The sequence below is a fragment of the Staurois parvus genome, unplaced genomic scaffold (assembly GCF_062004578.1).
Source record: "Staurois parvus isolate SC_StPar_1 unplaced genomic scaffold, SC_StPar_1.0 ptg000697l, whole genome shotgun sequence".
In the NCBI taxonomy this organism is placed as follows: domain Eukaryota; kingdom Metazoa; phylum Chordata; class Amphibia; order Anura; family Ranidae; genus Staurois; species Staurois parvus.
The window spans coordinates 2408764-2421319 of record NW_028318493.1 but is presented as its reverse complement, the minus strand read 5'-3'; the positions used below and the strand labels follow the sequence as shown (position 1 = coordinate 2421319).

The 12556-nt window shown below is 42.2% G+C and overlaps 1 protein-coding gene across 1 annotated transcript in view; it reads left to right on the top strand.

Annotated features, from left to right (window-relative positions):
• The window catches only part of VWA2 (von Willebrand factor A domain containing 2), a 92527-nt gene that overhangs the window by 62881 nt on the left and 17090 nt on the right, over nt 1-12556 (top strand). Inside the window, exons 9-11 of the mRNA XM_089653052.1 lie at nt 5073-5128; nt 9879-9986; nt 11275-11853. Of these exons, the coding sequence (XP_089509178.1) occupies nt 5073-5128; nt 9879-9986; nt 11275-11853 (743 nt within the window). The remainder of the gene's footprint in view (nt 1-5072; nt 5129-9878; nt 9987-11274; nt 11854-12556) is intronic.

Below are 12556 nucleotides of genomic sequence, written 5' to 3'. Positions count from 1 at the left end.
CAGTTATACAGATTATCAGATGTGGTAACATGACAGGACAGAGAGACAGACCATGAAACTGGAAGGGTTTGTTCACCTTTACCAAAAAATGGCCTATGCAGATAAGGAGTCTCTATAGATAAAAACAAACTCTGCAGCTCAGACTAAAGTTGAATAACGCCCTTGCTATAGGTGTGGACAGGGCGTATTTACCACAAGGCAAACAAGACACTTGTCTAGGGCGGCATTTTTTTAGGGGGGCAGCATCTCCCCTCAGAAGAAGGAATGAAAGAAGGGACACCCACACCATGGGAATCAGGTGAGATCCCAGAGAGGTTGTGGGCTGCTTCTTGATGTATGTAGAGCCTGACTCTCGTACCCGGGGATGTCCAGAGTTGTGAAGATGAGCGTCTATCGCCGGGGGGGTTAGTGGAAGGCTGGGGGGCAGGGGTGTTGTTGGTCAATGTCAGGCTCTCTCTGCAGGAGGGGAAAATGGGGGGTTGTGTTGGTCAGTGTCCGTGGGGGCAGACGGTTTTTGTGTTGCCTAAGGCAGCACAAAACCAAAATACACCACTGGGTGTGGACCATATACTTCCCAAAGCATGACTGGAATAGTCCCAGGACAGGCTAAGTGAGGCCTAGTCACTACTGAAAATCCCTGAAAACCTCTCTTTAAAGAAAGCTATCCTGCTTCACCTAGTAAACTGCCATTTATTTCCTCCATAAGCTCATCCCCCCACAGCTATTACCTTTTGTATCACTCAACCCTTCCTCCTAGATTGTCAGCTCCCAGGAGCCGGGCCCTCTGTTTCCTCTAGTACCAAATTGTATTGTAACTGTAATGTCTACCTTCATTTTGTAAAGCGCTGAGCAAACTGTTGGCGCTATATAAATCCTGTATTATAATAATTCTGCTCACCTCCACCATCACAGGACTGAGCTCTCAGATGCAGAGCTCAGTGCTACTGTGTCGGGGAGAGCGAGAGCATGTGAGTGGGTTTGAATCAGAGAAAGCTCACTTCTGTGATGGTGGAGGTGATCAGTAACAACTAAGCATCACTATTAACATTCTGGAAGTATTCCTGTCAGGTTTTGGGAGGTATGTATATGACTGACACCTATTATTCAACTTTAGTCAACGCTGCACAGTTTGTTTTTATCTACAGATGCCCCTTAACTGCAGTTTTTTTGTAAAGGTGAACTAATCCTTTAAACTCAGGACAATTATTGTTCGTTTTCTTTAATTTCTGCATTCTATTAGCATTCAGTTCAATCCAAAAAGAAGTAAAAAATTATGCTTATTTTTATTACTATACTATTACTATACTATGTTATCAAGACAAATACAAAATAGATATTTACTAAACACACCTTCAAAATATATATATGATAGAATCATTCTTATTTAAGGCGGTAGTAAGCTGGTTTGGTGGGGGAAGGTTTTCTGCTGCAAGGGAATATTATAATGTGCTAGTATCCATCGCGTAGTAGCACATTATCGAAGAACTACCTTAGAACAAAGCCCTCCAGTGGCGCGCTGTCACCACTGACAGGGCTTCCATCTTCACCCAGTCTTTCTTCCAGGTTCATGGGCATCAGCTGCTGATCTGTAGAATATCTTCTAAACAGTGAACATTTAGGAGATATTCATGTTACCTACTGGTAAGCTTTAGTATAAGCCTGCCTGTAGGTAAAAATAGAAAGCGAAAGTTTACTACAACTTATTATTATTATACAGGATTTATATAGCGCCAACAGTTTGCTCAGCACTTTACAATATAACGGGAGACAATACATCAACAAAACAGTTCAATACAAGAGGGAAAGGAGGGTCCTGATCCTTGGAGCTTACAATTTAGGATGACTAGTAACAATGAAATGTACATATTTTACATATACTTTGTATTATACATAATTACCATATGTAACTACGTGTTCTGTACCACCTTCTTCTTGGCACACTGTCTGTATTCTGTGCATGTAATCTATATGCAATATATTTAATTATACAGTTTACAAATTGCAACATTCATGCAGCATCACACATTAGGATTTTCCCATTTTTGACACATGTCCCATTCCACAGGAACATGCATTGTGATTTATTCTTTTATATGGCACACTACTATAAATGTCACATCCTGATTATATTTTAATGGCATACCACCAATAGTTTATGGGGCTCATTATGTGACCGAAGAGAGCTGTAACATTACAGAAGAAGTATTGCTTAGTACAGGGGCTGTCATGTTGAAGTGGCCACAAACGTGTCCATGTGAATATTCAGTCGATCATTCAATGTGGCTAAGCTGTACGGACCAAAGACGTTTCATTTGATCATTTTTTTTTTGTAGTAAACTCTTGATTTCAACTTTGCCAAAACGATTGTCTGCAGTAGAATGTCATTGTTCATTTCTGATCGATCAAACAGATAACCCCTCAGTGTGTCAAAGAACTGGTCGTAGTTCTGATCAATTCAATGATCATTTTTAATCATTTACATTTATACTGTTCATATTTTCACTCAGGCCCCTTTCACACTTGAGCATTTTCTAGTTCGAAGCTAAAAAATACTCAACAAGCAAAAATCTATTGTTTTCAATAGCTCTAGTTCACATCTGAGCGTTCTGTCACTTGTAGCAAAACACCTGTTGCTCAAAAAAGTACATGAGCTACTTATCAGGCAGAATAGAGCATGTTAGTGCTCATAGACTTTTGTTGTGCGTTTTCTGCTCAAACAGCAGCTCTCTGCCCCTTTTTCAGCAGCACTCCAAACGTCTAGTTCAGACATCACTAAATGACAGACCACGGTCTGGATCTGGACCAAGTTGCTGTCCAATCTGGACTTCCACGGTCCAGCTATTTAGGAGCCGGCTTCCCCCCTCCCCAAGCTTTGGCCACTGTCATTCTCAGCAGAGCGAAGAGAAGCGGGCTATACAGTTCTGAATGGCGGGCTGGAGCTGCAGTAGCTAAATTTGCAAGTTAACCAGCAGGTGATTGGTTGCTAGAACACAGGGTTGTCCTAGCAACCAATCATCAGCTTCTTGAGAAGAAAAGTTAAGTCTGACTGCTCCAGCTCCTGCCCGCCATTCAGAACTGTACAGCCGTCCACTCTTTGAACTGCTGGGAATGACAGCGGCCGAAGCTTGGAGAAAAAGCCAGCTCATGCACGCAGCTCAGAAAAGTACAGCCTCCCGCTCTCCTCTGTGTAAGTAGAAGAGTAAAGGGGCAGAGGAGATCGCTGTGATAGCATAGATGTGAAAGGGGGGGAGAGAGGCCCAATCGGACATCGCTGTCGGCGGTATTGTGAAGGAAGAGACTGAGAACACTGCTATGTGTTCGTGGGGTAATGTGAAGGGGGGGGCAGAGGACACCACTGTGGGGGGTAATGTGAAGGGGGGGCAGAGGACACCACTGTGGGGGGTAATGTACAAGGGGACAGAGGACACTGCTGTGTATGTTGAGGGGTGGGGGGTTGGGTTATTTGAAGGGGGACAGAGGACACTAATGGAGGGGGGGAGGAGGTGTTGGCTAAGGTAAGGGGGGGGGAGAAGACACCACTGTAGGGGGTTATGTAAAGGGGGCACAGAGGACACTGTTGTGAGGGGGGTAATATGAAGGGGGGACAGAGGATACTGCTGTAGGGGAGTACTGTGAAAGGGGGACAGAGGACACTGCTCTGGGGAAAGAGGGGGAGGTGACGAGGGGGATGAGGACACCGCTGTGGGGAGTAATGTGAATGGGGGGCAGAGGACACCACTGTGGGGGGTAATGTACAGGGGGACAGAGGACACTGCTGTGTGTGTTGGGGGGTTGGGTTATTTGAAGGGGGGGCAAAGGACATTAATGGAGGAGGAGGGGGGGGAGGGTTGGGTAATGTAAAGGGGGGGGGGGAAAGAAGACACCGCTGTAGGTGGTTATGTAAAGGGGGCACAGAGGACACTGTTGTGAGGGGGGTAATATGAAGGGGGGACAGAGGATTCCGCTGTGTTGGAGTACTGTGAAAGGGGGACAGAGGACACCGCTCTGGGGAAAGAGGAGGAGGTGACGAGGGGGATGAGGACACTGCTGTGAATGGGGGGTGACACTGCTGTGAAGGGAAACTGGAATATGCCGGGGTGGGGGGCAACAGAGTATCTGATGAAAGACCGGGATTGTGATTTAAGAGGAAGGGGGCTGTGATGTGGAGGAGTCATCACCCAAACATGCGATTCAGACTTCAGCTGGAATAGAATATTACTGATCAGACCTCTGAATTTTCGGTACCCCCGGCCTAGTTGCAAAACGTCTGACAAAAGCTGCAAAAACTAGCAATTCTGCTCAAAAAAATGTTTGAAAACTTGACACTTGGCTGTGAATGTAGCCTCAGTATTTTCAGGGGATCACTAAAATGCACAACAGTACTTGTGTGCGTTGTTCAATATTTTATTCAATAATCACTTTTTTTCAGTTGCTTGTATCTAAATTGATCACAAATCAGGCACCCTTCAACCTTACATTCTTCAATCTGAATCTGGAAGCAGCTGGATAGAAAATTGTTGGCCAAACAGCATCTGCATCCAATCAGCTGCAGTGACAGTTTGGGCATTCTGATAAGTGTGATTGATGGCTGATAAAATACAATAACCAGCAGAGGAGGTGACCATGGTGAGGATGAAGAATACTAGACTCAGACAGTTTCACTAGTTGGTATTTGAAGTGTAAAGTTTGCAGGAAATATCAGAAAAAAAGGTTTCAGTGGTTGGTTGTTGCCAATATACATTATACTCACTGTGACTTTAGGGTCTTGGTGAAGGAGGACTTTTCAGATTTCCAAAATGCGTTTATCTGTCTTTTCATGATTTAAATAATTAAATTTGGACTCATTTATTGTTATGATTCTCTTCATCTTCCATATCTTTTGCATTTTTTTCTGAAACACGCTTTAGAGGCCTTTCAATGTATGAGAGCCTTTCAAGACCAAACCATTCTTTGGATCCAGCACTTCTCACCCTCTTCCTGCAGAGCTGTAAAGTCTGGGATGATGTTGTTGGGGTGGTGGTCCATAACCAAGGCTGGAAGTTTTGTGTGTAATTTCTGTCTTTGTACCACAGCTGGAAGCGATACTTCACAAAGCATCAAGCAGAGTGCCACCGTACCACGTGTCCAGGTAATGCTCACTCTGGTAAATGTGTTTGACTTTCGCTCTACATTAGCTAGTTGCTTTTTGATGCAACATTAGGGATACAGAGTTACCTATTACCACTTACTGTAGCTGAGACCCTTCTGCCTTAAAGTGTTACTAAACCCTGGACCCTGCAGTCACTATATCTGGTCTCCCCGGACCCTGCATTCACTATATCTGGTCTCCCCGGACCCTGCATTCACTATATCCGGTCTCCCCGGACCCTGCATTCACTATATCTGGTCTCCCCAGACCCTGCACCCACTATATCTGGTCTCCCACAGTAAACACAAACCGATTAAAGCTTGTAGGAGGATTTTTCATTCTGCTCTGACTGTCCTATTAGGCTGAATGACCCCTGACCCTCTGTCTGGACAGTGCTGATTGGCCCTGTGCTGATCACATACACCCTCCCAATTAAAAAAAAAAAAAACTCTCTAGCAATACATACTAAACTGAGCATGTGCAGAGTGACTCCTAGAGCAGATAAATTGGGGACAGTAAAATAAGGGGAGGATCAGAGAAGACAGGATCAAACCACCTTTTTACACAATGTGGAGGATTAACCCCTTAGGTTCTACAGTGGGTATAACAAGCATGCTTTTTACCATATACAGACTGATTTTACTGTTGTGGGTTTAGTAATACTTTAATTCCATAGAGTTTACCAACAAAGCCTCTTTACTGATCATGATTTTATCTCACGCATAGGTCACTTGTAGAGCTTTCTGTATTCTTTTAAGGAGAGAAATACAGGCACAGTCAGCGCTGCAAGCTCTGCCGCTGTCAAGTTTATCCTTTCTTCTTTACCTATCAAATTCCTGATTTAGAACAAGTTTATAGCCATTGGAGCTTGCACAATTAAAAACTGTCAACAGTGGTAGCTGCAATATTTTTTTATTGAGGGAGACAGCAGGCCACTCTAGGCTACAAGCCCTGCACCTATGAGGTGGACACTATATACAAGTGTAAGCTCCTCCTTACTCTGTAGGCTATACCCTGCACAGAAAGGAGTTCTATTTATTGTAGGCGGAGCATCCTAAAAGGTGGGACGTCTTAGCTGATTCTCTTCAGGAAAGGAGTTGTTTTATGGTTCTGTTCCCACCACAATTGCTGGTGGTGGGCCTCAATTCCCCTCCACCTCAACACTACTTCTCCTCAACATCTGCGACTGCCTTTTTAGAAAAGCTAATGCTTTGGGATGAACATCTGCTTGCAAGTTTGTTTGTCAAACAACAAAATGCATGTGTGACAGTTGACTTTGGACCTTTGGCACCTACCTGCTGTTACACGTTTCTGCAGCTCACGCAGCTTCTGTGCACACCTGACTCTCATTAACCCCCTATAAAGGGAACTCAGAACTTTAACCTAGTGCCTGTGTCTCTCTGACTTGGATTTGTGAAATGTTTGGACTGCTTTTGTGATTAGCTTGTTTATGCTTATACTGACCATCAGCCGGTTAACTCTGCTATTGACAGTGTGTGCGCTCTGTCAGACCTGGTGACTGCTACTGCCTGCTATTGCTCTGCATCTGTCCTGCCTGTAGTCGGTTGTTGAATACAGAAGGTCTGCTGATTTCCATGACTATTACAAAGTTTCAAGTTGTCTCTTCTATTTTTTTTTTTTTAAAGAGGTACTGATTGTATTTGCCCTTTGATCTGCTGGGCCCAGTCTACGTTTTCATTTAAAACAGTATTTCTAATGTAAAAATAATAATAAGCAAACTTAAATAAATAAACAAGATATAAATGTAAAGTCCCATACACCTAAAGTCCAAAAAGTCAAAAATCAAAAAGGATCCCTGCACGTGATTTCCCAATAGCTCTTTTCTTCCTGAATCAAATTAGCGGTGTGCTTCAGAAAATCTTCAAATACCTCAAAGAAAAAATCTCAACATAGTATATTACCCCAATTATTAAAATAAAGTGCCACACGTGTCACATGCAGATACACAGTGGTGATTGTAAAGAGTTACCGCTAAGGAGGGGGGTCTCTTCTTCTGGATTATTTCACTATATGGAAGCTGTTTTCATCAAATTTAAATGTAAGTTGCTACAATAAAATTTGCTTATCTTTTAATACACATACTGATCCCTGGTCCCTGGTCTGTTTATGAGGTCTATGGGAAAAGGTTGGAGAAGATGTGAGAACAATGTTTGGAGGCATTCTCATCTATATTATGGACCCTATGCTGATTGTATTTATGTTGGGGTAATTATGCACTCATATTGTGTGCAGTGGAGTTACTAATTGAAGTATTAGAGTCCAGAGTTTTCACGTTTGCTGTGGCACTTCTGTGTATCTGCATGTGACACATGTGGCACTTTATTTTAATAATTGGGGTAATATACTATGTTGAGATTTTTTCTTTGAGGTATTTGAAGATTTTCTGAAGCACACCGCTAATTTGATTCAGGAAGAAAAGAGCTATTGGGAAATCACGTGCAAGGATCCTTTTTGATTTTTGACTTTTTGGACTTTACTTTGGACTTTAGGTGTATGGGACTTTATATTTATATCTTGCTTATTTATTTAAGTTTGCTTATTATTATTTTTATATTTTTGTACTTCAGGGGAAGGAATGCTAAGTAACTTATTGGGTTTTTGGTAGAGGATTTGAGTGCTAATTTTTGTATTTGAGTATTTCTAATGTGGTGTTGTGCCTTTAAAATGCATTTTTTTGTGTACATTTTATTGTTATACACTGTTTTGACAATTATTAGGCAAGTTGTATTTTTGAGGATTTGTTTAATTATTGAACAACGACAGTGCCATCAGTCAATCCAAAATGTTAATAGATCTCAAACCTGAATATTTAAGAAAGTAAAAGTGAGATTTTGGCTTTCTTCGGAGAATAAAAAAAGTGAGAATAATTAAAAAAAAAACTCAATTTACAAATAAACATTTCTTATATTAAAAAAAAGTGACCATTATAGCCACCCTTCTTTTTAATAACAGGCATAAGCCTTCCATTCATGGAGTCTGTCAGTGTCTTGATCTGCAGATGATAAACTTTTTCTGCAGCAGCAACTACAGCCTCCCATACACTGCTCAGAGAGGTGTACTGGTTTCCTTCATCGTAAAGGGCCCACAAGTTCTCAATAGGGTTTAGGTCAGGTGAGGAAGGGGGACATGTCATTATTTTTTAATCTTTAATGGCTTTACTGGCTAGCCATGCAGTGGAGATGCATGCAGTGGAACATTGTCCTGCATAAATATTATGGTCTTCTTGAAAGATGCAGACTTTTTCCTGTACCAGTGCTTGAAGAATGTGTCTTCTAAAAACTGGCAGTAGGTTTGGGAGTTGATTTTGAGTCCATCTTCATCCTGAAAAGGTCCAACTAGCTCATCGGTAATAATACCAGCCCATACAGGTACCTCACCTTCACCTTGCTGGCCTCTGAGTCGTAGTGAAGCTCTGTGCCTGTTACCAATCCAGCCATGAGCCCATCCATCTGGTCTGTCAAGAGTCACTCTCATCTCATCAGTCCATAAAACTTTTGAAAAATCTGTCTTCAGATATTTCTTAGCCCAGTCTTGACGTTTCAACTTATGTGTCTTCTTCAGTGGTTGTGGTCGGGTTTCAGCCTCCCTTTCCTTGGCCATGTCCCTGAGCTGTGAACATCTTGTACTTCTGGGCACTCCAGATAGGTTGCAGTTCTGCAATATGACAGCCCTGGAGGATAATGGGTTCCTAATAGCTTCACATTTGATACTTCTCAAATCTTTGGTAGTTCATTTGTGACAAGATGTTTGATGGTTCTGTGATCACACCATTTGGCAATTTCAAGAGTGCTGCATCCCTCTGAAAGACTAATTTTTGACTTTTCAGAGTCACTTAAATCTCTTTTTTGGCCTATTTTTTCATGAGGAAAAGAAGCTTCCTAATAATTATGCACACCTTGATGTAGGGTTTTGAGCTCCTTAGGCCAAACCCCCCTTCATTACACAAATACACATCACCTGATATGCTTAAATTAAATAAGCATTCACGTTTATAATGCCGGGAATTGGACAATATGCATTAAAATGCCGATTTGGTCAAAATACTCACTTGCCTAATAATTGTGCACACAGTGTAGATGCATTGAAAGTACACATGCTGCAAAATGCATTTACAAATGCTCAAAGTGCCTATACAATGACACATGACAGATGCTTCAAAATGCACATAAAAAATTCATTCCTAGATTTCCTCTCACTTTCTGTTCAGTGGAATCATTGTTAACATGAGAGGTTGTGATGGAAAATCTCTTCAGCAGGGACATAGACAAAAAGACATTTGTAGCAGAGTGGGGAAAGATTATAACTATTGACAATATTTTTATTACTGTCCATACCTTCCTGCCCTGGCAGCCACAGCCTCCCCCATTTGTTTGGGCAGTGAGGAAAAATCTGTGGGGTCACAGACAGGTATACAACCCAGACAGACATATTAGCTCTCACATTTTAAAGGTGATGTTTATTTGGTCTTCCCTTACCAGCCAGGAAATACTGCTTCAGCTTCTAATGCACAATGTGAGAAGCTCACAGTGTGCAATGAAATCGGTAAGTAATTTCAGTCCAGGAGAGGATCCGGTACAACTGTGCAAGAGTGAAGCGCAGGCTGGAGGTCAAATTTAAAGCCTTCTGACAAGAAGTTGTGCAATCACAAAGGCACAGAATAACCGCGCACTTAAGATGTCACTTTGGTATAGTTTCTGGCTTATCTAAATGTAATCGTTGTTTCCTGCAGATCCATGTGACTCTCAGCCGTGTAAGAATGGAGGGACCTGCATCCCAGAGGGGGCAGACAAGTATCACTGCATTTGTCCTGTTGGTTTTGGAGGAGATGCTGAGTGTGGTGAGGGTTTTTATTTATTTTTTTTATTCCTGTATAAAGTTGCATTTCTAATTGCTATTACATACATACATCTGCATGCAATTCAGTATACAACAATCACGCATAACATTATGACCACTGAGAAGTAAAGTGAATAACTCTGATTATCTCATTAGAGTGGTATCTGAATATCGGTGGACTAGATTGGGCAGCAGGTGAACATGTTGTCCCTGAAGCTGATGTGATGAAACCAGAAAAAAATGGGAAAGCGTAAGGATTCGAGTAACTTTGACAAGGGACAAATTGTAGTGCGTAGTTGATTGGGTCAGAGCAACTTCAAAACTGCAGCTCTTGTGGGATGTTCATGACCTGCAGTGGTCAGGACTGACCAAAAGTGATCCAAGGAAGGAAAATTGGTGAACTGGCCACGGGGTCATGTGTGGCCATGGCTCATTGATGCACATGAAGGCTGGCTTTTGTAATCCAATCCAATAGAAGGTGTCAGAACACGCAGTGTGGGAAACTTACTAAAACTGGTGCAGCTGTGCATGGGAGCCAATCAGCTTCTAGCTTCAGCTTGTTCAATTAAGCTTTGACAAAACTCCGAAGCTAATTGCTTTCTTTGCAGAGCTGCAACAGATTTTGCATTCCAGTTTTAGCAAGTCAACCCCCATGTATCATAGTTTATGAGGCTGCATAGCCAGTAAGGTTGCCCATTCTGACCCATATCCACAGCCAAAAGTGTCTAGAATGGCATTGTGAGCATCAGAAATGGACCATGGAGCAATGGAAGAAGGGAGCCTGGTCTGGTGAATCACAATCACACAGAGATGGCACCAGGATACAGTATTAAAAGAAGGCAAGCCGCCGGAGGCAATGATCTGCTAATGATGGCTTGGTGCCAGATACCACAGCACACCTTCAGAGGTCTAGTGCAGTCTATGCCTCGATGGGTCAGTGCTGTTTTGGTGGTAAAATAAGTACCTCTGCAATGTTAGGTGGGTGGTCATATTATTTCTGATCAGTGTAAATGTCTCTATAATATATCTGTCCTAAAAACAATCAGTTTTGGGAGGTAAATTAGCAAATGGGGCAAAAAAGAATGATTTGCATGGCTGTTCCCCCTATAGATCAGGAGTAATTCTCTTATTTTTGGGATATGTAATCGAATGAGATGTGAATGCTTTCTGTTCCAAGAAGGCTCTGCTGTCCTACACATGAAAAAGATTAAATATTCTTTTCAATCTTTTGTTAAATAGCCCCATGTGTTATTTTTTTCCCTCTAATATTAGTTCCGTCTTTGTTTCAGCTCCAAAGTTAAGTCTGGAGTGTAATATCGATCTCCTGTTCCTGCTGGACAGCTCTTCCTCTTCATCACTGGAGTCCTTCATGCGTCACAAGTCCTTCCTCAAGCGCTTCATACAAGCCTCATTGTCGGATGAATCACCAGTCAATGTGGGAGTGGCCCAGTACAGCAACGACGTGCACATGGTGGTGAAGATCAATGAGTACGAGAACATCGCGCAGCTGCTGAAGTTTGTGGACTCCATGCAGTTTTTGGGTGGGGGGCTGTACACAGGAAAAGCCCTACGTTACATCACACAGCACGGATTCAAGAGCACGCCAGCCTTTTCCGATATCCGAGACGACCTGCCTCGCGTCGTGGTGCTGCTCACTGGATCCACGTCGCAAGATGCCGTGGCAGAGCCAGCCTTGCATGCCAGGAACCATGAGGTTTTCCTTATTGGTGTCTCCAGCGAGACAAGTAAAGAAGAGATGGCTGAAATTGTGGCAAATCCACACAATCTGATAACATACGATAGCCCTCAGAAACTCTTCAACCAGCTACCTCAACTGCAGAAGAGGATTTGCAGCATCGACTCCCAAGGTCAGAAAACAGAATTAGGGATATTATATAATTGGCTCAACGTTTAATAAGTTGAGCTCTCACAACTGTTCACCCCTTATGGACCACAGCAGTTTTGACATTTTTGTCTTTTTATTTTTTTATAACTTTTTCTTTAGTTAAACCAGATCTAAAAGCAAATTAGATGGATTAGAAGACTTGTCAGGTTTTTATTGCTCTCTGTGCCAGTTACAGACATACACTCTCTCTATTTGTCCTGTTTACTGTTATCACTGAAAGTAAAAGCGAAACAAAATCTCAAATTTTGGGTTGTCACTAGCACAGGAATAGAGGGGAAATCTTTCAGTGAGGTCACTAGTTCTGGTAACAACCAAATATTTCCCTCATCTTAAAGAGATTTCCTCTCACTTCTGTTTTGGGACAAGAAGTGAAGGGAAGTCTCCTCAATGAGACATGAATTGCCAAAAAAGATGGGCTACAACCCTCACTTGCGCACGCTATCCAAAATGAAAACGTTCTACTTTAAGATATCAAAGCAAGTAGCAAAGTATGTGAATATACAGTAAGTGCAGCTGAAATTAGTATTCTACAGGCCAGACCTACCACAATGAAGCCTTAAAAACAGACAGGGCCAGGAATCACATTGAAACTGTAGTTTGTTTACGTTTCTGTATATGTAACTATAAAAGTTCTCTGCACATCGGTTAATAAACACTTAGTCATA